A 27,730-nucleotide genomic window follows, 5' to 3' on the forward strand; every position below is an offset into this window, starting at 1 on the left:
TTGTTTTCTTCAATGACAGTCACCAGAGATCCTTTACATTCCTACATCGCACGATATGGAGTGTTGAATGGAGGTTTTTCCGCCTTCCAAAAATCCGACCACTTGTGCTGGATGTGAACCCATGGTCTTGAGATCTGGAAGCTGGCACACTAGCACTAATCCACAGAATGAGCTTAATAATAATAATAATATTAATAATAATAATAATAATAATAATAATAATAATAATAATAATAATAGACAAGGAGTCTTATTTGAGCACTAGTCGTAAGAGTAGGGTACATACATTGGGAAATTGTTCCAAATTAACGCAATGTAAAGCTCTTTATTGGTTTTTCTTAACAAGAGTCAAAACATTTATGGAGAGGTTGATGTGTGGAAGAACACTGTCCAATTTAAAAAGTGTATAGGTTGTCATGTATAATTGCTTATGTATATATATCATATTATATAGAGTTAGATTAAGTAAGAAAAACTATATTATGTGATAAAATAGCCTTTTTAAATTAGCAAATCAACACTTGATGTATACTCAATATAATAATATTATGGCAATTGGGAAATATTGATTTCTCCCAAAAAAGGAGCTTGGCATTTCTAAACCTAAAAGTTAGGGTGTTTCTATACTCCAAGGTAGTACTTAGAAACTACATTCACAATGTACCAAATTTTATGGCTTTCATAAAAGACAATTAAAATAAATCAAGATATATCTTTGGTATAATAGTCACTCAGCATCAAACACATTGCACTGTGTCAGGATATCACATTAAAGCACACAGTTCTCTATGAAACTTGAGTTGCGCTTCTCAAATGTACTTTTCTTACTGGTTATAGTTCATGGTATTTTGTTAGAAGTGTAGAAAAAAAGCAGGTACAAAATAAGGTTCATAATGTTCGATGCACTATGAAATTTCTGTAAATAAATCATCTCATCTCATCAAGTGTAAAAGGTATGAGAAATCTTAAAAATATAATATTTACAACATCATTGTAGAATAAGTGATATGTGTCATATTTTCTTGTAAGAAATATACATTATAATATAAATTTTAGAAATATGACCTAAGCTAAACCTGTCAGGGGAAGAGATTTTTGACAACAAATCAAAACCATTATGTGCTACTGGTTAAGTACAAAAAAAGTATGAAGTTAAGGCTGGTAACTCTTAACTTTCTATAAGCCAGAGTGCAAATTAAGTAGTTCAAATGTGACCAATGTGGCATCATGTAATTTAATAGTTCTTTCCTTCATCTTAAATTATGGTAACTTGGTTTAGTGACTATTTTACAATGGGGGTGGGGGAAGGGGAGCTTGCATCAACATGAGCCAATGCGTTATAATCAAAATGAATAAATGGTTCAACATCAGTAGAGTTTTTTGACTAATGCACACTCACATTTACAATTAATTACAATTATTATGTAACTACGATGCATAAAGAGAGAAAGAAATGCTAATAATGGCTGCCATAGAAGTATTTGACATTGTTATACACACTTCTAGAACATTTGCAAATACTGTAACACAACATCAAACCGACTGCTCTAAAATGAAGGCAGAAAGAAAATTGCTAGAGGATTACATCAAACAGCACTTGTCCATAACATCTAACTAAGAGCTCTCATACAGCCCTACACTTTCAAAAAGGCAATACATTGTTCCAAGGCAATACAAAATTATTTTTCCTTCCAGTAACAACTTCTCACTAAGATTGATATGATGAAAATATGGAAAATCTGTTAATACTAAAACACCTACAAGTAATAGGTGCTGTAACAAACAATGTACGGCACATCGAAGTCAGGCATGGGCTTCTGCCCAAGTAATAATATGAAGGCCTGCCATTTCAAGTTACATTTCAATATTATTATTGGAAGGCTGTTACCAACTCCCAATGAATGTTCCATATTGTAAAGTAAAATTGCAACAAATGTGCTGAAAACTTACAAAGTGAGTACAGTAAACTCGGAGGGAAGTTTCTGAGTAAATACAGCAGATAAAACTTGAAGATAATAGTAGTGAACATCTGCACCAAGTTGACTGTTCTCTCACATACAGCATGCATACAGAAACAACCCATAGTGAACTGAAATGAGATGTGAATTAAGAGTCTACTACAGATCTGTAAGTTTGTCATCAGAGTTGTAGTTTATATATAGTCTTATTTTGCATTATAGGTTTTACACTTGTTTTTCTTTTTATTCTTAAAATGATATCAGTTTGCACATCAGATAGTGTAAAAATATTCCACCTCTCTGAACAAAAGCAAAAGATTTTCTTCAGCTTATTCCAGTTTTTTCTGCATCAGCAGAACCAATCTGGCTCATTTTGAGTTTCCTCAAATAATTTGATTCTTAAATATTCAAATTCAAGAATGTGCACTTTTAAAATACTTTTAATTAAAATATGATGTAAAAATAATTTTGCTATACTACATTAAGTTGTATGAAGTAATACATAACAGAACATTTTTCAAATACATTAGAACCCTGATTGTCCAAAATAAAGTGGACTAGCAGATTTTGGACTTTTAAAAGATCTGTTAACCTGGAACTTCCAAAAGTGTAAATGTAAAAGGATAGAGGAAGAAAGCACTTTAAAAAGAAATACAGGAAAAAAAGAATAGGTTGTATTACTTCGAAGTATAAATGCACCCTGCAACTGTCAAGGTTTGCCTTGACAACACCTCTATGAAATTACTGCATTCTTAGATGTCATAAATTGCCTTTCCAATCCCACTATGACACTAGCCTAGTTTCAACTGAAACTTCATTTGTGGTTAAAGTCCACGGTTTTCAGTTCTGTCAGAATACTTTCTACGTCGTAACTAGCCAGGCTGAGTGACTCAGATGATTGAGGCGCTGGCCATCCGACCACAACTTGGCAGTTTTGATCCAGGCTCAGTCTGGTGGTATTTGAAGGTGCTCAAATATGTCAGCCTCGTGTCAGAAGATTTACTGGCACGTAAAAGAATTCATGCAGGACTAAATTCTGGCACCTCGGCATCTCCTAAAACTGTAAAATTAGTTAGTGGGACATTAAGGCAATAACGTTATTAAGTCATAACTAAATTACTTTCATTTTAGTGCATGAGCCGTCCATCTCCATAGCGTAACGCTTAGCGCTATTAGCTGCTGTCCTCAGAGGCCTGGGTTCAATTCCAAGTACTTGCCACAGATTTAAGATGGCACAAGGGCTGATATGCAGTTAAAATGGTACATGCAGCTCACCTCCATTGGGGTGTGCCCGGAAAGAGCTGCACCACTTCGGGACGAGAACACAAGTTTACTTACTTAGTGTAAAAACTGGGGGGAAAAAAAAGTGCTACCATTCTGTACAGTTTTTAATCCTCGGCGTGTACTGGTTAGTAAGCATTCCTTCGAACCACATCCTGCTGTAATCCTGGTTGAAGAGTCTGTTCTTGGTTTATAACTTTGCACATGCTATTATAATTTAATGATCATTAAATTACAGCCCTGTACTACATTATATTTATGGAAAGTTAGGTACATCTATTAATTAGTAATATTTTTTAGATGATTTGGTTCATTCAGGTTTTAGTTAAACAAAGTTCAGATAATGAGTGTTCTGCTGTGTAGTAAGTATTGTCTATTACAAGACATTTATCAAGAGGTGGGAGAAGTGAGAGGAGAGAGGAATATCAGACAAAAATTCAAGAGAGGACCATTTAATACTCTAGTTGTTAAATTATTCTGGTTATACCAGTCACACTTGCATCAGATCTGATAAGTAGAAAGTGGTCACCAGCACAGGAAATATGTACTGAATTTAAATATCAAACTACTTGATATATTAAAAAAAAATATGGGGACTGTTCATAAAGTCTTTATGCAGCAATCAGTGAAGATTTTCTTACTTCCAAAGAAATAAAATCTCCACAGTTTATTGTAAATTTCAATAGTTTATGTAACTCAAATAAGGAATTTTCATTGATAAAACAATTAATATAATCCAGGCCTACCAAAACAAAAGAACATTTCTTAGCCCTTCAAAGGAAACTGATACCACTGTAAAATACCAGTAGAAGGAAATACTTTATAGTAGGTATGGAAAAGTATTTTCTAAACGTGTGAAAAGTTTTTTTATATACATGCACATAAGGGTGGAATGGAAGTTTAATAATGTAGCTAAGAAATTGGATTGCAATACAGTAAAAAACCTATTTGAGTGCATTTTGATTGTAACTATCATTGTCAGTGACTGGTCAACTCTACAGAAAATAAAATATCTCTGAAAAAATAAATTGTGATTTGATTTGTTTGAATTCTAACACTAAATAGAGATTAACACATAATGACATGAATAAATGTTGCAAGGAGTATTAGAAATTTGTATAGAAATATTGCCAGCACCCCTTTTACATCATATTTTGAGACACTTTCATTTCTTTATTTATACTAGAGAAGAAAGGTCAGATATGAGGTCTTTCAATCTAGTAAGTAGGTCATAAATACAACTCGGTGTGTGTGAGTTTAAAATTTTTGTTTTTGTCCCAGTTTTTGTATTAACTTTTTGCCAGTTTTTATGCAGATTAGAATATCATGACTAATTTAATGGACTTATTTTGATGAAAGGGTTTGTTCCTGGTAAACAGTCTTTTTTTTTCCAGAACATCTCAATGTATGTATTCTTACATTTCAGCACTGATATTATTTAATGTAGGGATCTTCTTTTGCCATAACATATGTTTATGCTGTCTAGCATTGAGAACTTTGAAATACCTCAGAAGATACAAGCAAGCTAGTATCATATATATTTCACATTATAGTCTGGTAAGTACACATTTGTTACAAGCTTACATCAGAAAATAAGCCATGAAAAGTCAAATGCAAGTACAATGGAAACTTGTGTTTAACTTACATGCTGTATACAGTCATGTATAATTACTTATCAATAGCCTCATTAAATATAATGAGACTCAAATAAATTATTTAATAAATACAAATTTGATTTGTTTTTGGAGAAATGGCAGGCTTTCAGCATTTTTTCTATAATTATACCTTCTCAAAATACCTACTATCTTTTGTACCTCAAAATATATTCTCATTATAGTAGAAAGTATTCTTTTTCAACATGAACATTGGGAAATTAAAATTTAAGACACCTACAATAAAGCCCACAGAATACATAACATTTCATGCCTGATTATGCCAAGGATATAACAAATAGTCATGAGATTCTCCACAAATCATGGGGAGAAATATGGCTGGAGATAATTTAAAAGAGTACGAGCAATGTATGAGATGCAACACCTAACAAACAAATGTGAAATCAATAATCTCAGGAAACATCAAAAACTTTGTCACTAGTCTTGTGTATTCAGTCCTAAATGAAATGAATTCAGCTGTCATGTTATTAGTCTATGTTATGAGCTAAAGTTTTTTTCCAAATAGTTCCAGTTATCACTTAGTGGACAGAATGTTAAGCATGTGAAAAAATAATGCACTCATGCAATTGGCCGGCCTCATTGTCTGTCCGTTTTCATGATGTGTGACTAGCACGCTTTTTAAAGTGATACAATGTCAGTCTCTGGGTAGTCTCTCAATATATTACTCTATCTTCTTAAATTATAAGGTAACTTTCTCATCCAATATAGATATATATAATATATTCATGGAAATAAAAATATTGCAAGTTCTCCCCCATTGTGCGTGAAATCCAAAATCCAATTCTTTGGTAATTCTTGCACAACTATTCTTTTATGCTCATATACACAAAAATAATAAAAATATGCACATAATTTACAGTGTCATTGAATTCCTATCCAATTCCTATCACAATTGGTCTTGCAAACACATCGGCTTCCAAAGGGTCTTATTCACCCAGTTCCATAGCCTGGGGCAAGTCAGCACCATCACAGATTTCACTTCCCTACTCTCACTCTTGCTCATTCATTCTTCAAGTTCATCACTCAAGAGAGCATTGAGAAGTCTACTATATGATATGAAACTACAAAACTTAACTTCTGAGTCACAATCTCAAGCCATCACAGCTTCTGGAGCACCAAAGTGTTCTTCCTTCTAAATACACTCATTCACAGTGAAAGACGAAACTAAGAAGCTCTTCAAATGCCAACGTATGAAACATTTTCTTTATACTTCTGTCGAAGCATGACGGGGTTCCACTTGAGTACCTAACAGTTTCTGATGTTCTCAGACATTAATTCAAGTGTGTCACCCACAAGTTGGGTGAATCAATTAAAGTGGAAGAGAGAGACGTAAGCTATCATTCTGGAATGTCTCAGATCAGACACTGATATTAGACAGTAAGTAAATGTAGGAGTACGCTGAGAAGAGGTATCTCCAACAAACTTTTACTGCATCATTCAAAATAGAACTCCTTCAGAGAAAAACCGTATCAGCAGCTGGAGGAAATGAGCTTCAAGGAGCATGGCAGTCTGAAGGTACCTAAGTAGCAATAAAGGCATCCAAGGAGAGCCTCTTAAAATGGTAGACTGGCCACAAACATGTTCTCAATGAGAGGAGGTGCAGGCACCAAGTCTTCTAGTTTCAAGTAGAAAATCCTTTGCAGTCCTTGAACACTGAGAGAACGCAGTTCTGGTAACTTTCCGAGCAGCCTGGAGAAGTAATGTGCCTTCTTTTGAGCTTCAGCATTATAGGTAACATGATCACGCAAAGAGCTGATGATCTTCATCTGTAGCTGTTCCACTTTGTGGGGCTCCTTCAACCCGTGCCGTTCTGGAATTGAGAGAGATAATTTTTTATATGTTACAGCCTAGAGTCAGTAGTTATAAGAAAGGAATAAAATAATATTGTGACATGGATAGGAGATTATTGTAAGATAGCTATACCCATGACAGTGCAGCACCTGTGGACTGATCCACTGATCTATGAGTAAGACAGTGCGTAATGTTACATGGTCAATATGATTAAAGGTTATTTTTGTGACTAGTGATACTGTTTTTACTAACAGTTAAATGATCAGACAAAGCTGGAACAGGTAGATTATTTCAAGTATTTAGTATGTGTTCTCCCAGGATGGTAGTATAGTAAGTGAGACTGAATCAAGGTGCAACAAAGATAATGCAGTGAGCCTGTAGTGGCAATCAACAGTGTTCTGTAAAGAGGAAATCAGCTCCTGGACAAAACTATCTTTACATCGATTTGTTTTCCGACCAATTATGCTGTACAGGAGTGAAATCTGGCTTATTGATAAGTTAGAAGTAACAGATATGAAAGTAGTGAGAGTAATTGCTGGTACAAACAGATGGGAACAATGACAGGAGGGTACTCAGAATGAGAAGATAAAGGCTTAGCGGTGTGCATTAACGAGCTTTGGTGGTGGGGTCATGTGAGGCGAGTGGAGGAGGATAGGTTACCAAGGAGAATAATGGACTCAACCATGCAGGGTGAGAAAAACAGAGGGAGACCAAGATGGTTAAACTCAGTTTCTAATAATTTAAAGGTAGGAGGTGTAGAACTAAAGAATGCCACAGAGCTAGTTGCAAACAGAGGATTATGGCACCATTTAATAAATTCGCAGAGGATTGCAGACTGAACGCTTAAAGGCATAACAGTCTATAATGAAGATGTACATATGTTATGCTATATTCACTAAGTCAAGTCAAACTTTTAATAGACCTCTGTACCTGGGAGGCAGGGCTGGGAATTGTTAGCTACTTGAGCAACTAAACTAGAGTAGCAGCCCTATGACACTTTTTTTATAGCCAGACTCAAAGATAAAGGCAGTTATAACCAAAACCTCGTCCTTTTTTATTGTTAGAAACATACTTTATTTTATTCAGTCAAATTTCTCTGTCTAAACGCTAAAATACCCTCAGCATGAATTTAGCACAGTTATACTCAGGTGTAAAATAAAACAATTCAATACCCTATAATACTGTAATACGTGAGAAGATTGTCCTTGTCCTTTAGTTTTCATATCTGTATCTCCTTTTGTACTGCACCCTTAGCTGAGTCTGACAATGCTTCCACTTATTTGTCTCAGGCTAATACCTTCATCTCTCATATTTGACCTCCCTTGGTTAACTCTTGTTCTTTTCCAACCCAGGCAGTATTAGGTTTCTGAGGCCTAGGAAGTCTTTCGTTTTCACGTCCTTTGTGGCCCTTGTCTTCAGTTTTCAAAGTGTCAGATCCCTTCCATTTTTTCCCTCTGATTAATGTTAATAGAGGATGGTTGCCCGTTGTACCTACTCTTAAAACAATAATCACCACCTCCGATATAATTAAGTACATACTCTCAAATTGTCATGTGAAGTGTGTAACTAAAGTGGTATTTTTTGACATACATCATTAATAATTCCTTCTCCAAAAGCTTGTACCTCGGTTTCTCAATCTATAGCAAATCGTATCCATCTGGGCTACAAATAAATACTACCTGGTAGTGAACTGCTTCACTTACTTCAGATGGGGTATTGAAATAGAAAAAGAGTCAATGATCTAGATGTTTTGCCCCTCAAAACAATAATAATCAGTATCATGAAACAGGAAAATATTCCAGCATCACTGACTACATGGAAGAGCCCGCCTGGTGGCCATGATCGTTAAGGCGCTGAAGTCTAAAACGGTCTAACACCGAGGTTAGCCGGTTCGAGTCCCGTTGGTCGAAAAAATTTTCACCATCAGAATGTTGGCCGGCAGGGTAGGGGAGGTGGTGGTATACAATTTCTAATCACTAGATTGCGTGCCAAAAGCCTGGATTAAATTCCAAACCTCTCCGCAGTGCTCATATGGAGTGAGGGCATATGACGCTGTTGATGGTGATTCGTCCGTCGGATGGGGACGTTAAGCCTTGAGCAGACCCCTTGGTGCTATTCGACAGGAGTAGGCTATGTGCCGGCACCGGGTTTCACCCTCTCCCTACTATCATATATCACGTCATTCATTTCATCTCTCATTAACTCCTCTGATGAGGTTGACGTCAGGAAGGGCATCCGGTCATAAAAAACCGCCACGACAAATTCATCTCACCTCATACCCGACCCCGTAGGGAAACGGGACAAGGGCTGGACAAACAAACTGACTACATGGAAGAAAACATATACTGGTGCTTATACAAGGTAAGGTTTCCAATTCTCAAAACCACAAGCCAGCAGTTCTTGTGAAGGATGAACCCATAATAGAGACCTCAACCTACTGTGGCTGTAAAGTACACTCTCCTAAAATTCATGACCATAGCCTTGAAGATAACAACTCTTCGCAATGCAAAATATTTTAACACTGGGACTTCAGCACGATTTCTTACCTGTTATAATGGTGAGTGCACAGAGACAGGCGAAGGCAGATATATCAATATCCATGGCATGGAGGGACTGACAGAAGTCAAGAATGGCATGCAACCAATCTCCGAAACTCCTCTGACATTGCTGCTTATCCAACACTACTCCATTACAGAATGTCAGTTTAGTATCATCAGGGCGTATCCTGCAAAATAATACAAATGTATGTTAATCCTCCAACATATGGTAGAATCAGTAAATTTGTGTGTCAGGCTACTTACAAATAGGACGTATATGTGATCCATTGTGCGGAAAGTACCCTTCAATAGGATTTTTCATTTTTGAGATTTTTGTGGTTCTAAAATTAGTATACGATACTCAGCATTTGAAAAAAGAGTTCATGCTTCTAGATGCAATAGTTCAGAAGATATTACTGTTATTATTAAGAAAATTGTATCTTGAAAAAAGCCCCGCAATTACAGCTTTCACTAATTTTCGTACAATTGTACAAAGTTTTCATAACATCAAATGGTGAAGATTTGAACTGTCACATAACTTAGTTTAATAAGAAGATCCATTGGTAGCGCAAGGAGTCAAAAGATAGAAATTCAATTTTTACACCCCAAACACTTTAGTTCAGCTCTGCTATGCAATTTCCATTGCCGACTTTGCGTCTCTCACCACGCAACGGGTCACATATGATACAGATTTTTATTGTGCAACATATGTCGATAGTGTTTCTATCTGATCTTTTACAATTATGATCACCAGTACAAATTCTTGAACTTGATTCTTTAGTAGTTCAAGACCAAGAACAATAAAAGTCCTTTAATCTTTAAACTAATCTTAATTTAACTGTGAGCATATGTTTTTATACTTTCCAAAATATTAGCAAAGCACTGTGTAAAAAGAACTTGAATCATTCTGCTAAATATTCTGATGACGTGAATGCATTAATGCCAATTTGAATATTATGCTGCTTTTCAATTTGTACGAAAATGAGTATACAAGTTACTTAAGTTTGAGCCCTCCCAAAATATTTCTCCTAGAACTGCCACTGCTACAAGTCTGATGAGATAAACAGATAAATCTTATAAAGAACGATTATCTTCATATTGTGTCTATGTCAGACAGGGATTGTTTAAGCTACCAGCAACATACCTGTGTGCTAGCCGAAGCACGAACAACTCGAGCGATGCTGACTGAAATAGCAACTCCTGATCATCGCGGTTCAGGTCCGTGAAGCCGGGCATCTTGTCAGCAAATGTGCGGATGACATCCACTGAGGTGGTCAGGAGGTTGTAGAACTGCTGGATCTTTTCCGCTTCACTCACAGCTGGTTCATTCGGGCTTGGTTCACGATACTGTGAAATATAAGCACCATATTTATTATTATTATTATTATTATTATTATTATTATTATTATTATTATTATTATTATTATTATTATTATTATTATTATTATTATTATTATTGTTGTTTTACAAGTCGCTTTATGTCACACCAACACAGATAGGTCTTGTGGCGACGATGGGACAGGAAAGGGCTAGGAGTGGGAAGGAAGTGGCCATGGCCTTAATTAAGGTACAATCCCAGCATTTTCCTGGTATGAAGATGGGAAACCACGGAAAACCATCTTCAGGGCTGCCGACAGTGGGATTCAAACCCACTATCTCCCGAATAATGGATACTGGACGCACTTAAGCGACTATTATTATTATTATTATTATTATTATTATTATTATTATTATTATTATTATTATTATTACTGAGAGTAATAAGACTATTGGTGTAATGTATGATTTTTGAGAATTTTGTTAGTAAATTATCTTTTCTCTCACTATTTATCTTTAGAGAAATCAGAAAGATTTATCAACTTTGGATTAACTAAAATTGGCTTAAGTTTCTCCAAGTGTGGAGAAAACTCAGCTGAAGAACTATATGAGGTCCTGAATAATGGAGGTCTATGGAGATATTAGACAACAACGTAATTAATTCATTCATTGTATAGAACAGGTGGTAAAGGAAATCAAAGAGGAATTTGTAAAGGGAATCACAATCTAAGGAGAGGAAATCAAAACCCTGAGATTTGCCGATTATATTGTTATTTTATATGAGACTGCAGAAGATCTGGAGAAATTGCTGAATGGTATCGACAGAGTCTTGGAGAAGTACAAGATGAAAATAAATAAAGTCCAAAACAAAAGTAATGGAGTGCAGTGAATGACGTCAGGTGATGCAGGAAATTTTAGATCAGGAAACGAAGTATTAAAGGAAATAGACGAATATTGTTACTTGGGTAGTAAAATAACTAACGATGCCAGAAGTAAGGAGGACATAAAAAGCAGACTATAACAAGCTAACTTTGATCATTGATGTATTAATTAGAAAGATGTGTTTGAAGATTTTTGTATGAAGCGTGGCTTAGGAAGAAAGAGAATAGAAGCTTTTGAAATGTGGTGTTGCAGAAGGATGCTGAAGGTGAGATGGATAGATCGAATCACGAATGAAAAGACAGTGAATCAAATGGGTGAGAGGAGATCGATTTGGCTAAATTTGACGAGAAGAAGAGATAGAATGATGGGACACATTTCAAGACACCCAGGACTTGTGTTGGTTTTATTATGTAACCACCTGCGGGTGGGGGACGCACATGTAGAATACACCCGCGGTATCCCCTGCCTGTCGTAAGAGGCGACTAAAAGGGGCCCAATGGGCTCTCAACTTGGGAGTGTGGATTGGCGACCACGGGGCCCTTAGCTGAGTCTTGGCATTGCTTCCACTTACTTGTGCCAGGCTCCTCACTTTCGTCTATCCTGTCCGACCTCCCTTGGTCAGCTCTTGATCTTTTCCGACCCCGACGGTATTAGAGCATTCGAGGCCTAGGGAGTCTTTCATTTTCACGCCCTTCGTGGCCCTTGCCTTTCTTCGTCTGTTACTTCATTTTTCGAAGTGACGGATCCCTTCTTTCTTCTTTTTTCTCACTCTCTACCCCCTGTGGGTGGAGGACGCAGACGAAAAATACACCCACGGTATCCCCTGCCTGTCGTGAGAAGCGACTAAAAGGGGCGACCAAGGGATGATTGTCTTAGAACCATGAAACTACTTTTGATTAGTACCATCACGCGGGGAACACCATGGGTCGCCTTTACTTGCGAGTAGTATCAATCACCATATTAGGTACGAAATAGGTTTGTGATTAGTATGAGCAGTGAGTAGGTTCTCCGGTGGGTTTCCAGTATCCGTGAGTCGTACCTATATGAGCAACACCGCGAGTCTGGGCGTTGCCTGTGAGTTGTACCACTATATGAGCGACTCCGTGGGTCTGCGTTTCCTGTGATTAGTACCCAATGTGTGAGGAACCCCACGGGATAGTACGGGTCCCTGTGGTTAGTACACCTAGGTGAGAAACCTCATCGGTTTGCGTTGGCTATGAGTGGCGCTATTGTGTGATAAACATCATAGGTCTGCGTTACCTGTACGACGTACAATAGGCTACTTGTGAGTAGTACCATCATGTGTGGAACACCGTGAGTCTTCGCTACTTTTGATTAGTACCCCAACATGACAAATACCATGGTTCTACTTTACTAACGATAAGTACCACTCTGAGGGGCCTTGACCTGGATTTTGGACCCCTTTAGACATCAAGCATCCTCGATTCAGGATTGTCTTTATAAGTTGTCCCTTGGTCAGTAATACTATTGTTTATGATCTTTTTTGAGTCGCACCCACTGTTTTTGTTTGTTTTTTCTGTTTTTTGGGTTCATATCCATCCATTCATTCTTCATGACATTTTAAAATTTTTTTATTTTGGTCAGTGGATGATTTTGAACCTTTTGTTGTCATTTCGTACCATTAGGGGCAGATGACCTGGATGTTAGGCCCCTTTAAACAACAAGCATCATCATAATCGTCATCATCATCAGGGAAGTGTAGGCAGTAAGAATGGTTGGGTTAGACCAAGGTATGATTATGACAAGCAGGTTAGAGCAAATGCAGGATTTAGTAGTTACGTAGAAATGCAAAGATTAGCACAGGATGGAATGCTGCATCAAACCAGTCTATGGACTGGTGGCTCCAACAACAACAACGTAATTAAAAGTTATCGAATAAGTATCTCTAAAACCGATTCCTTTACTATCGTTTGTCGTGTGTGACTATCGTAATTTTTGTGGAAAAATCTGGTTTCCGTTACAATCCCACTATCTGAAACATGGAATAGTACAACTTCAAGAACTTATTGTCTCCGAATAACAGACCCTAAGGAATATTAGAACTGATAATCATGGTTCTTTTAAGGGGCCTTATATTTCCTGACATTCCGTGATACGGGTGGGAGAAACTCACGGGCAGTACGGCAATATCACAAATTCAGCACCGTGATTATTTTGAAAATCGGACAAGTACTTCTCGAAAAAATATTATGTATTCAAACATGTCTCATTTGCCACCTGAGGACTAATATGTTCGATTCGCGCTACGTATGAAACTTGAGCTAGCTACTGACATATAGAGTTGCTTGACAGGTATTCTCTCTACTGTGCTCATAAATACACTATGATAAAATGTATGATTTAGCACCTTTAATATCGCCGTAGGTAACTGGTAAATGATAAACGGATATAGACCTTGAGCTACAGCGGATAACATAGCCCAGTGAGCGTGATCCAAGTACACAACTTAAACGATATTTTGTCACAGATACTTCAGTGACTGCGTATCAGATATATCGGTGACAGAAAAATATCGTTGACAAAGTAACAGGCCATCTCTACTCGGGATCAAAACTGAATTATGGTCTCCAAACCTGTAATAGAGTGTGGGTTGAAGCGTGTTGTTTTATCATTGGATGACAAATTAAAACCGTTGGATTTCAAGACGGTTTATTGAGGAACGCGGCCTGCATTACGAAAGTGACATGATTACCATCTGGACTAAGAACGTATAGTCTTGCATAATATCTAAAGGACTCAATACAAGTGAAAGAATATATTAATTTCGCAAAGAAAATTGAGTTCGTTGATTTTTGATTGAAGAGGCGTGTCGTGTCTAAAGCGAACCAAGAAGGAAGATGCCGAATATCCTGATTACTACCAGAACAAACAAATGCAGAACAATCTCCAGGTTATATTTTAATGAGAAATATTCTGTTTTACGAGAAGCGTTACGTATCTTTAGGAACATGTCATCACGTCACAGTAAGAAGCATTTGCTCTGCGTGATTAACGCCGTATGCGGAAAAACAAAAAGCATGGAAATGTTATTTAATTGCTTGGCACAGCTGTGTTCAAAATGTGTACCACCACGTGCCACACGTTGTTCATAACGTTTCTGAATATTATTGAACGCGTTTCCCCCTGTGGGTGGGGGCGGTAGAATAACACGTACTGTCCCCCTGCCTGTCGTAAGAGGTGACTAAAAGGGATGCCACGGGCTCTCAATTTGGAAGCGTGGGTTGGCGATCACGGGGCCCTTAGATGAGTCCTGGCATTGCTTCAACTTGTGCCAGGCTCCTCACTTTCATCTATCCTATCCGACCTCCCTTGGTCAACTTTTGTTCTTTTCCTACCCCGACGGTACTAGGTTTGTGAGGCTTAGGGTGTTTTTCATTTTCACGCCCTTTGTGACCCTTGTCTTTCTTTTTCGAAGTGTCGGAGCCCTTCCATTTGTTCTCTCTAATTGGTGTTATCTAGGCCTAGAGGATGGTTGCCTAGTTGTTGTATTTCCTCTTAAAACCACCACCTGAGCTACCATATGCAAGTTTTTTTTTTGGTAACTTGCTGCCATCTGACTGTTTGCTCAATTTCGACGTTCCGTTTTACTCTAGGCCCACTAGATGGCAGAGTAAACCAAATCTCTGTCAGGTGTCTATGGCTGAGTTTTAATGAATTTTGTTGGGTAAACACCAAATGTGTTACCAGAGATCTTGTACATGCCAACATCGTACGACCATGGAGTGTCGAATGCACTTGACTACCCTCTGCCGGGTTTGAACCCTAACACAGATCCACTGAGAGAGCTCCTTATAACATCGCTCCTCGTACTTTTCTTGAACGTGAAGCAAACTCGGTCCATTCTGACGCCTCACTCCGTATGGCCGGAAATTATGTTCTAAGATAAACACCTTCTTTTCTGTCGTGAGATCCATAATTACAGAAATCAACACAACACTGAATTCACAATATGTATTTGGTAAATATGATTATATAAATTATTCTATTATAATATCACCGCAGCATAAAACGCTGAAGTACAAACTAAAAGCTGAAGGTGATACTGAGCTACATGATATAGGTGGTGTAACTCTAAGCTTGTATTCGTGAGATGGGAGGTTCGTAACTTATCATCAACGAACCTGAAACATAGTGTTGCATGGTTCCCCATTTTCGTACTAGACAAATGTCGGGGCTGTACTGTACCTTAAATGTGGTTACGTGCATTACGTTCCAAATCCTAGTTCTTTCCTGTGCTTGTGTGACGTTAAACAAGTAGCTAGAATAAAAGGAGCTGACATTTCGGGCATGTAGTGCGAGTACAAAGAAAGTAATTTCCAAATCGATTTCACCTGATGACTGGTGAAATGGCTTAACCGCTGAGTACTATTCATGAACTGTCTGCAAAATGTCTCAAATCTATAGAAATTTACACTCATGATTTCATGTAACACATTTTGTTTGGTCATAATTATATTAGTAAACTTACAAAATCCCGTTCCATTTGTTTGCACGAATTCGTAATGTGAAAGATACTGACTTTTACTCAATAACATTACATTTTTATCGAACCGTAATTCACTACTCGATTCGCAAGTTGCATGTGTCAATGCAAACTCTAGCCCAGTAAGGTTTTTCAGAGCCAAGTTGAAGTACAAAAATTTCACCTTCAAAGTTTGGTTAGGCTAACATTTTGACAAATATGACTTATGGCTGGGGGTCATCCGAAAATTTGTGTAACATGACGTGACAAAATGTGTGACGGAAGTGTAACCATAGCAACCATGTAGGCTATGTCTTATGGCTGGTTATCATCTGAAATTAGCAAGCGTTGATGGATGGCCATGACCGGGAGACATATTTATGATCATTTGATTTTCTCAAAGGGAAAAGTGGTTTCTTTTTGTTCTGAATATTTGGCAACTGTGGCAGTAGACTCGTACAGGTAGAGGTGGTCCTCAGTGTTACCAAACGAACAGAAAGAAACGCTTATTTAAGATCTCAAATGAAAATATTAGTATGCGATGTTCCTGGAACGTACATTTCTTCAGTTTTTCGTTTCTTTATATTTGGATAAATAGAAAGGCACTGACCTGTGAGTAGTCGAGGTTGGCGAGATCTGGTGTTGTATCAACATGTGCGCGAACCAAGGCTGTGATGAGCGACACAGGGGGACTTGGAGGCGACTCTTGCGGACTCTTGGGTTTGGACGGGAGCCTCCCACGACGTCCCTTGAGAGAGTCTGTTCGCACTACCTCTTTCACCATGCCCACCGCGAGACACTTTTGGAAGCGGCAGAATTGGCAGCGGTTGCGACGTCGCTTATCGACAGGACAGGCCTTGTCGGCGAGACACACGTATTTGGAGCCTTTCTGCACGGTGCGCTTGAAGAAGCCTTTGCAACCCTCACAGGTGCGCACCCCGTAGTGTTGACACGCCGCTGTATCACCACATACGGCACACAGTTGCGAGGGGGACGGTGGAGTGGGCCCTCCTTGCTGCTGAGGTGCTCTTGGAGGAGGTGCCGTCACGGCTGCAGCCACAGTAACGTCGTTTAAGCCGCCGCAGCCTGGAGAAGATGACGCTGACGAAGAGGCAGACGGAATCGGACCGCCGGTGGCCATCACTCCCAGGCGTAACTTGGGCGATTCGCTGCTGCTGCTAACGAACAAGAAAATAATTAGGAAGAGGACTTAGAGAAAGACTCCTTACAAGAGCGCTGACAGATCTTTCACAAGAGTATGCAACCAGACAACAACAACAACAACAAATAATAATAATAATAATAATAATAATAATAATAATAATAATAATAATAACCTGATAGCCTTAGCTACCGCGTGGAAGCATTTTAATTTGACGCCATCTGGCTACTTGCTCGTCAATTCCGTCTTTCCGTTTTACTCTAGGCCCATTAGATAGCAGAGCAAACACAATCTCTCTTGGGCGTCTGTGGCTGAGTTTTAATGAATTTAGTCGGGTAAACAACCAAATGTGTCACCAGAGATCTTTTACATGCCGACATCGTACGACATGGAGTGTCAAATGGATCCCCCTGTGGGTGGGGCTGTAGAATAACACCCACGGTATCCCCTGCCTGTCGTAAGAAGCTACTAAAAGGTGCTCCAGGGGTTTTTAAATTGAGAGCGTGTGTTGGTGAGCACGCGGCGCTTGCCTGATCGCTGGCATTTCTCCCTCTTACTTGTGCCAGGCTCCTCACTTTCATCTATTTTATCCGACCTCCGTTGGTAACCTCTTGTTTTTTTCCGAACCCGAAAATATTAAGTTTGCGATGTCTATGAAGTCTTTCCTTTTTAACCCCCTTCGCCGTCCTCATCTTTATTTGGCCGACACCATTTTTTGAAGTGTCGGAAACGTTCCTTTTTCTTTCACTGATTAAAGTTAATAGGCCTACAGGATGATTGCCCAGTTGCACTTCTTCTTAAAACTATAATCAATGAATTACTTTGATCGCAATTGCTATCATTTTACGTTTCCATTGCTGCATAATGTTTACCTATATCTCACAAACTACAGAACGACAATTTTCCGTCAATATTTTATAGGACTGAGAAACCTCAAGGTGGCAGATAGGTAAATATTTGTCTCTATTTATTAGACCAATGGAGAATAAGCCAGTCTAGTAACTTTCTTCTCCAGTGATAACTGCTCCAGGCATGTCTTAATGTCTTACCAGAAAGTAATGTGAAAGAGCTCCATTCTTAAGTGAAACAAACGCCAAGAAAATTAGCCTATATATGATTAGTTTCTGTCTGTCTGTCTGTCTGTCTGTCTGTCTGTCTGTCTGTCTGTCTGTCTGTCTGTCTGTCTGTCTGTCTGTTAGGTCATCAGCCCAGAGGCTGGTTGGATCCTCAAATAGCACCACCAAAGGTTATGCGGTTATAAGGAAACCCCAAAAACCAATGGCAGAACCAAAATGAGGCGTAGGCCTACTAGGCAAGATGAGGAGTGAGGTAGTTTGCCATTGCTTTCTTTACTGGGTCAGAAAGTACTATTACAGCACGACTGATCCTATGAGCAGCACCTTTCATAACACTCAGATGCACTAGTCATGCTTCGAATGTCATTACTCAGCACTACCCATACCCCAGCAACTTCCAAATTGTCACAGCCATGGATATTGACTGGGACTTCGGTGGAAGCTACACTTTACTCTGGCCTGTGCCAAGAGGTGGATGCAAAAGTACTGTATCCATCAAGAAATGACAGCAGGCAGATTAGTTTCTAAGAAGTGGGCATTTACAGTAAACAGTAGAAGCAAATTACATAACCAACTAATTAAACAATGCATAGTTTAATCTTAAGTAGCTCTTGTTAAGGACAAACGAAGTAATGAACAGTGAAACAATAAATCTCTCCACCACTGAAGATAGCAGAGTAGAAAAAGTCATACGACTCGCTCACCTGTCACGTGGATAGTAGCCAAGCGTGCTCACTCTGGATCAGGTGCTTTCAGTTCATTTCATCTACACAATAATTGCAGCTCCGATCGGAGACTACAAAACAAAACTACGCACATAATTTAAATCACATTGTGTTGCAGCAGTTAACCGAAGGGACCAATTATTCTGAGTGTTTGTGAAGTTATAAACTGATGCAAATAGATCTCGACTTCTACGGTTCATTTTAAATGAATCCCACTACTGCTGTAAACCGAATTGCCTAAAGCTCCCGTAATGGAAGACTTTTCTCATCACTATAATTTCTCAGACAAAATGTTAAGGGAGATATCAAGGGAAATTTAACACCGAGTTCGGCAGGTACGAGGCAGAGAGCGGAATGTTATGCAGCACTGGACTGTAGTCCAATTATACTTAAAACGTTGTCGGTATCCTATAGGACGTACAGCTGTGCTTAGAAAGATTTGCAAAACTATGAAACTCAGAGTTCTACAGTACTGCAGGTCTCCAGAGCTTTGGTAAACATATGTACGAATTTTATTGTGCTTTACTATCAAACATAGTTATGGAAACTAAAAGCTATTATTACAACAACCATACCCACAATATAAATATTATTCCAGGAAGAATGTACAGGCCTTAATGAATCAATTTATTAGTTGTCGATTCAACCGGACATGCTTCTACCTAAAATTGAAGTGATTTACAAAGGCATACATTGGAGAAATTCTAATGGATTAGTTAACTCCCTGTTACATAAACAACAATAAATATGTTTCTTTGGTGAAATCTGACCACTAAGTATATTCATATAACTTAAATGGTGAAACAATAGCAATCAAATTACTCTGCTCACATAACTTAAGGAAGTTTCTTTTGCAAAATATGATCTTAAGTAAAATCATTATCGAGATCAATAATGCACTCACTTTATTTAAATTCAATGTTGTGTGCAAATATGTCCCCAAAACGTTCAGAAATCTGTATTTAATTGTTGCCAAGAAAGAAGGAACGTTAGAAAGAGAAGTTATCATTGGATGAAATTAACGGGTGGTATGTGGCTACTTGTATTAAAAAAAAAAAAATACAAAATTTACAAAACTGTACAAGAAACAGGATTTTTATCTCAGCTATTTTAAAAAGTAAAGTGGTTTTTCTTTCAAACATGTATAACCTAGTAGTTCTCAGGTTTTTGAAATCACAGTTTGCATTGGAAGATCAATATTCAGTGGGCTGGAGCAGATGGAGCAATAAATACTTAAGACAGAGACGGATCGTTATTTTGTACACGGAAGCTTTAGTCACGTTGACAAGTTCCTAGATTACTTTCAAACATATCGCTTCTTTGGCAAATATTATACCAATAGATTATTTCGATTTCTAATTATTTAATGATTCAAATGGATTGATTGATATGGTATTTAAGTTTTGTGTACTTTAAACTAAACGAAACCGATCCAAACCAAACCAAACCCCATGGCGCAAACAACCCCGAAGGAGCATGGACTACCAAACGATCGCTGCTCAGCCCGAAGGCCTGTATATTACGAGGTGTCGTGTGGTTAGCACGACGAATTCTCTCGGCCGTTATTCTTGGCTTTCTAGACCGGGGCCGCCATCTCTCCGCCAGATAGCTTCTCAGTTGTAATCATGTAGGTTGAGTGGACCTCGAACCAATCCTCAGATTCAGGTAAAAGTCTCTGTCTTGGCTGGGAATCGAACCCAGGGCCTCCGGCTAAGAGGCAGACATGCTGCACCTACACCGCGGGGCCGGCAGTGTACTTTATTAGCATCACAAATTGTCTGGTGCTTGGTAAGCAGAAAAACATAAACAAGAAGGTATGAATTTGTATTTTGAGACAAAGAAATCACTTCAAAGTAGAGGTTTGAGCTTATGAAGTAGAGAACTCGCACTTTTGGAAGAGCCCCTTTTTAAATCTAACAACATTCTTACTTCCGGGTTAGATATACAAATATAACAACGTGCGACAAAGAAAATCACGATGATCTTTCAAAAATACCATGAAATATGAGTTGAAGTCTAATACTGACAGATTCCGAATGCCATAAAGTAAAGTAAAGTACAGTACTCACCTCGTGGACTCAGACCGCTGAAGAGGTAGCGACGCTCGCCTCTGACGTGGGCTGAGAGAAGTGGTAACATGAAGTTCGGAGGTGCTGGGGAAATGTGGCAATGAGTATGTATCTTGTGTGAGCAGTGCGGGCTCGAAGCTAGGACTCTGTTGCGGATGAGGTGGGAAGTAAGGTGAGAAGGGCGGTTGTGGTTGTGGCTGAAATTCGTAGGGCGACGGCGCCGGTGTGGGCACTGGAGGAGACTGATGAGGATGGGGGTGGGGGTGATGGTGATGATGGTTGTAGGGCCCCACACTGTAGCACTCATCGTCCATCTTGAACCCCAGGCTGGCCAGTTCGGGGTGTGGCCGTGTATACCGTGGCGAATACGTCTCTTGAAAGCTGGGTAGCGGCGCTGGGCCTGAGATGCCCGGCGACTCGCTTGACGAAGACGGATGAGATTGTAGGACCACGTCTGGGAACGGGTCAAGCTCTTCGGATAACGCTCCGGTGTCTTCAGAATACGGGGCGGACAGCAGGTCCGCAAAGCTGCTCGAACCGAAAGGGGCCTGTGGAAAAGAAAATATCTCTTTTAGTTCTCTAAACTTATTGGTAAGTTCTGTCTAACAGTCAAAGTCACTCTCAGCACATTTACCAATAGTGTTATTCACATCTCTCACACACGAAACACGCCAGTTTCGTAAGTCACTATTCATCAAAGACACAAAACATTTATCAACGTCGATATTTTCCACGAAATGGAAAAAGACTAGCGAATGATCGTGGTGTTAGAAGATCAACGTACTGGGGATTTATTCTACTGACTGTTCAGCGATGAAGACAAAAAGTGCGTGATTCCTCCCTTGTTTCTTATTTGAATATATTTTGGCTCTTTCTAGATATGACAGTGATACATCTGTTCAGCATGCGAAGAACAAGGACCTTCATTTATCTCCGTAGTCTGAACATTAAAATGGACAGTTTACTCCGAACAACATTCAGACCAAAACTTAACGAAGCTTACCACAGGGAATATAAACTAACAGATTAAATTCGAAAACGCTCATGTGATTTATTGTTTTTAAAATCTAGGACACTCAAACAAGTAACAGTACTTACGAAAGAATGGCGTAAGCAGTCTACTCGTAGGTTTCAGGACTGCTGAAACTAACCATCTTATGAAACAAGGGACCTTGTCCCAGGATAAATAATCAAATAAGAATATATCCAACGGAATGTAGATTCAAGAATCATCATACACGACATCAAACAAATAACTACAGGCAGAAAACCTGGTACTACGGTATAAACAGTCATACGTATGATTTCACCCTTAAATTCCTTCAAAGCAGGAATTACATAAAGTTCTAAGTTTCTTAACATCTATGGAAGTGAAGAAGACTCACAACTAAACAGAAAACAACGACTAAACATGACTGACAGCAAAAAAGAGCAATAGATAAGGCAAACAAAGAAAATAAAAACACCAAAGAAGCAAAAAACAACAACAATGGCGTACACTCACAGTAGAGCTGCTACAGACAGACAGGCACAGACTATCCCGACATGCTAAGGTGACCCCCTCCCCACTCCATATTCCCCTAGCCTACGCTAAGCGCCATGTGTACCGGCGACGGCGGGGAGCGGGCGGCGTCAGGTCGCGGCGAGGGCGGCGTCTGAGGGTTGGCCGGGGCTGCTGGTTGGCCGTCATCCTCCATGCGCGCTATCGTCAGCAAACCCATAGGACGTTGAGGACGCACGCGAACTGCCGCCGCTGTCACTGTACTGCCTGCGGACGGATCAAACCAAATACTGGCGCACGTGGGCGAAAAACAGCTCGCAACCACCAAACACACAGAGTTCATTGACAGAAGATGAATTTTTAGTATGTCACTTTACAGAGAAATAGAGCAAACTACGGTCAAAGTAAAAACAGAAGGAAACTAAGAACAATTTAAATCAAATCGTGCAGTGTGGAAATATTGAACATCTTACTTGCAATTTTCCTTCGGATATTAAGTTGTGTTTGTTGTACTGCACTTCATATTACTGCTGGAACAGGGTTTTGAAATAGGACTCCGTCTGGTCAACGACCAGGAGGTCCTAAAACTATCCTAATCTCTTCCAGACCAACGTCTGAAACAGATTTACTCTTCATCAGGAGAAACTTGGCCGGAGAAACTTCGTCAGAAGTGTCTCCAGAAGTCAATAAAGGTTGCGATCTTCGCTCTGTTTCTCTGAAGATACGTTATATTTCTGTCACCTGGGAACTAAAAGCTAACTAAAAGCTGGCAGCTAAAATTAAAAGCAAGGGCATCAATAGATACCGTGTTATGCGCGAAAGTCTTTTCTCTCTCAGGCATATGCATACTATGTATTTTCCTGTATGAATGACTTTTTGTAATGCTATAAAACAAACTAGTTTGACATACAGTGCAGTTTTCTAAGTACTAGTTTCCTTCGTGACACACATTGTACAGCATCGGAGGTAATTATTCCAGTTACTGCCAATTTGCGTGAAAAAATTACATCAAATTGGTAGTATGCTATGGCTGAGTTGTAGTGGACCGGCCCTTGATTCGAGGATCCCAAGTTGGATTCACGGCCGGACCGTGGCATTTTAATCGCGCTTGTTCAGTCAGAGCCTGTGGTTCGGCGACGGGGTATTCTTGTTGCCTCTATATTTCTCTGCAACTCGCACATAGGACGTTTCTCATCTGCACCTACATAGTACCTCACACCACAGACGCCGCCTACTCTCTCCATTGGATCTGCCTAAGACGAACGGCACCCAGATTATATCCACATGGATGTGTTGTTGGCAGTATGAACTAAAGGGGAATACTCAATGAGATTTAAGTCAGGTATTTTCTTGGTATAGTACGAGTTGTGAATATTAAGAATAACTAGACATATGGAAATTAACCCTGAGGATATTCATTCGTACTTCTTCTTTCAACATCGCACAAGTTTTAACTTACGACAAATGTATTGAATTACGTCGATGCTGAAAAATAACTTCCCAATACTTACAAAATTAAAAGAAAATCATAGTCCGAAGGCCTAGGAACTTACAGGAAAAAATAATAAATTATATATGTAACGAACTTCTACCTATAGTTTTCTCAAAAGTAAGAAATTACTATATTTTCTCCTTCTACAAACCAAATAACTTGACTAAAATATGAGTTAGAAAGTTCGTTCATTTATCAAATGAAACGAAGTGAAGTAGCATATTTTTTGCACTGTAAATTGTTGAAATATATGTTAGAAGGAAAAAGGCACGAAAGAGTTCGAAGTAATATTATGTGAAAGTATAGCTCAGTTACGTGCAAAGAAGAGCAATAAGAAATATTTTGCTTCACAAAGTTATATGCACAAGTATGAACAAATAAATTAAAGTATTGCCCAAATATATACATAAACTGAATATTTTATTACTCTCAATCCTTTTATCTAATGGTACGGGCATCACAAAAATATGTAAGAGAATTTGGTTAAAATCATGGGATTTCCTCAGAACATATATGAAAACCTTAAATTAAAGATACAAAACCAAATTAGTGGACAGAAATGAAAATAATACACTGACTGACAGAGCAAATGCAACACCAAGAAGGAGTGGTTCGAAAGGGATGAAAGTTGGGGAAAAAACAGAGACGGCACGGACGAATAATTGATGTTTATTTCAAACCGATATGCAGGTTACACAATGCGCACGGCATCGACTCAGTAGGATGTAGGACCACCGCGAGCGGCGATGCACGCAGAAACACGTCGAGGTACAGAGTCAATACGAGTGCGGATGGTGTCCTGAGGGATGGTTCTCCATTCTCTGTCAACCATTTGCCACAGTTGGTCGTCCGTACGAGGCTGGGGCAGAGTTTGCAAAGGGCGTCCAATGAGATCCCACACGTGTTCGATTGGTGAGAGATCCGGAGAGTACGCTGGCCACGGAAGCATCTGTACACCTCGTAGAGCCTGTTGGGAGATGCGAGCAGTGTGTGGGCGGGCATTATCCTGCTGAAACAGAGCATTGGGCAGCCCCTGAAGATACGGGAGTGCCACCGGCCGCAGCACATGCTGCACGTAGCGGTGGGCATTTAACGTGCCTTGAATACGCACTAGAGGTGACGTGGAATCATACGCAATAGCGCCCCAAACCATGATGCCGCGTTGTCTAGCGGTAGGGCGCTCCACAGTTACTGCCGGATTTGACCTTTCTCCACGCCGACGCCACACTCGTCTGCGGTGACTATCACTGACAGAACAGAAGCGTGACTCATCGGAGAACACGGCGTTCCGCCATTCCCTCATCCAAGTCGCTCTAGCCCGGCACCATGCCAGGCGTGCACGTCTATGCTGTGGAGTCAATGGTAGTCTTCTGAGCGGACGCCGGGAGTGCAGGCCTCCTTCAACCAATCGACGGGAAATTGTTCTGGTCGATACTGGAACAGCCAGGGTGTCTTGCACATGCTGAAGAATGGCGGTTGACGTGGCGTGCGGGGCTGCCACAGCTTGGCGGCGGATGCGCCGATCCTCGCGTGCTGACGTCACTCGGGCTGCGCCTGGACCCCTCGCACGTGCCACATGTCCCTGCGCCAACCATCTTCGCCACAGGCGCTGCACCGTGGACACATCCCTATGGGTATCGGCTGCGATTTGACGAAGCGACCAACCTGCCCTTCTCAGCCCGATCACCATACCCCTCGTAAAGTCGTCTGTCTGCTGGAAATGCCTCCGTTGACGGCGGCCTGGCATTCTTAGCTATACACGTGTCCTGTGGCACACGACAACACGTTCTACAATGACTGTCGGCTGAGAAATCACGGTACGAAGTGGGCCATTCGCCAACGCCGTGTCCCATTTATCGTTCGCTACGTGCGCAGCACAGCGGCGCATTTCACATAATGAGCATACCTCAGTGACGTCAGTCTACCCTGCAATTGGCATAAAGTTCTGACCACTCCTTCTTGGTGTTGCATTTGCTCTGTCAGTCAGTGTATATAAGCAAATTCTTTTCACAACTACAGCTCCAATACATCTATTACATTAGGTAGATCAGTGCTTCTGAAAAATGTTCTTATAAAGTCTAAATTTGTCTTTGAAATACGATGCATTAAAGTAAGCATTTAGAAGTGATCACTTTCTGCGTTGCATCCACTGTATTTTTTAATAATCAGTGATGCTCAATATTTTAGCAGAACACTCATACTTTCGTAGAACAACCCCCACCTATATATAGGTTTTTATTGGTACAGTTTATTCGCCAAAGCGAAAGTTTGTTCTTCCTTTGTTCAGTTTTACTTGCGGAGGACTTCAGATTAAACGAAGAAGTAAAATTATAGTTCCATCCTCAATTGGATGAGCGATTCTATTTTTTTCTTCTAGGCTATGTCAAAAAGGAAAATGGGAAAATTATTATATTATTAAATAAAACTGCCTAACATTGTGGTGATAGCCAGTTAAAACATTTCATATTTACAATCAATACATAGGACCACTTGAACTCACTAACAACTTGAAAGACTAATTGGAAAAATGCAAATCTTCTACACTTGAAATAATATTTTAATTAAACCTACATCGAATGTTTATCCGGGACTCTTTTTTTTTTAACCAGATGTAACCATTAGAAATTGGTCTGGTTTTGTCTGACGTCGTATGTTGGTGGTTGTAGCTGAATGAGATCTTTATTCAAAACAATGATCTAGAAAGTGATTAACTTCATGAAGTATTCAGTCTCGATAGGATATATGTGTCGACTGCAGACTAATGTTTGTAACGAAACCAGCATCAATTAGATGTCTGATTCACGCAGTAAACAAACAGTTGTCTAAGTGAGCCAAGTATTCGACGTGGAGGGATGAGGCGAGGCAAGACAGTTTCTCCCGTGAAGATATGATGCAACCCAACTTGTCACTGTCATGCCTTTCTCTTCCATCCTGTCGTCTGTGGGCGTCTGTTTATTTGGCCATTGCTTTGTGCTAACACGTCTTGTTTAGATAGCGGGCTGCAGCAACAGTTGCAGTAAACAGCCACCTGATTTGAGATATAACTTTATTCTCAGCATGTAATATGTAGGCGCTATCGCAAATATTCTGTACGGTAGTGGGCTAGGTAAGCTTCTCGCTTTACCGCGCATTGACGTCCATAGTACGTCTTATCGCTTAGATTCCGCATAGGAGTCACCAAAAAAAACAATTCATAGGCTGGTAAATCTGGCGTGACTTCGTTCACAGAGCTTTCCTGAATATTAATTACAATACTGCAACTGGGCAAGCCAGGCTGCCTGCTTGTCTGCAGTGTGTGTCTGTTAGGTCATCAGCCCAGAGGCAGGTTGGTTCCTCAAATAGCACCACCAAAGGCTATGCAGTTATAGGGAAACTGCAAAAACGAATGGCAAAGCCCAAATGAGGCGTACTAGGCAAGATGAGGAGTGAGGTAGTTTGCCATTGCTTTCCTCACTGGACCAGAAGGTGCCACTGCAGCACAACTGATCCTATGAGCAACACCTTTCATAACACTCAGACACTAGTTGTGCTCCAAATGTCATTACTCAGCACCACCCATACCCCAGCAGCTTCCATATTGTCACAGCCATGGATGAGATTAGGACTTCGGTGGAAGCTACACTTTGCGAACTCCGCTTTTCATGTAATAATATATTTGTTTAACATCCATTCCAACTTCCGGCGGTCAAAGTGACACTGCGATGACAGTATTCTGTACTCCACGAGGTCTTTAACGTGACGGAAGGTAACAACGTAGAGTTGACGCATTTAAACACTCTTCAA

The 27,730-nt window shown here is 39.7% G+C and overlaps 1 protein-coding gene across 1 annotated transcript in view; it reads right to left on the bottom strand.

Annotated features, from left to right (window-relative positions):
* Positions 1 to 316: 316 nt before the first annotated feature.
* The window catches only part of Hr38 (Hormone receptor-like in 38), a 40,812-nt gene continuing 13,398 nt past the window's right edge, over positions 317 to 27,730 (bottom strand). Inside the window, exons 2-7 of the mRNA XM_067146353.2 lie at positions 20,955 to 21,502; positions 17,006 to 17,097; positions 16,533 to 16,972; positions 10,385 to 10,587; positions 9,250 to 9,428; positions 317 to 6,722 (exon numbers count right to left, since the gene is read on the bottom strand). Coding sequence (XP_067002454.1) covers positions 6,466 to 6,722; positions 9,250 to 9,428; positions 10,385 to 10,587; positions 16,533 to 16,972; positions 17,006 to 17,097; positions 20,955 to 21,502 — 1,719 coding nt within the window. The 3' untranslated portion in view covers positions 317 to 6,465. The remainder of the gene's footprint in view (positions 6,723 to 9,249; positions 9,429 to 10,384; positions 10,588 to 16,532; positions 16,973 to 17,005; positions 17,098 to 20,954; positions 21,503 to 27,730) is intronic.

Source organism: Anabrus simplex, chromosome 4, assembly GCF_040414725.1.
Source record: "Anabrus simplex isolate iqAnaSimp1 chromosome 4, ASM4041472v1, whole genome shotgun sequence".
Classification (NCBI taxonomy): Eukaryota; Metazoa; Arthropoda; class Insecta; order Orthoptera; family Tettigoniidae; genus Anabrus; species Anabrus simplex.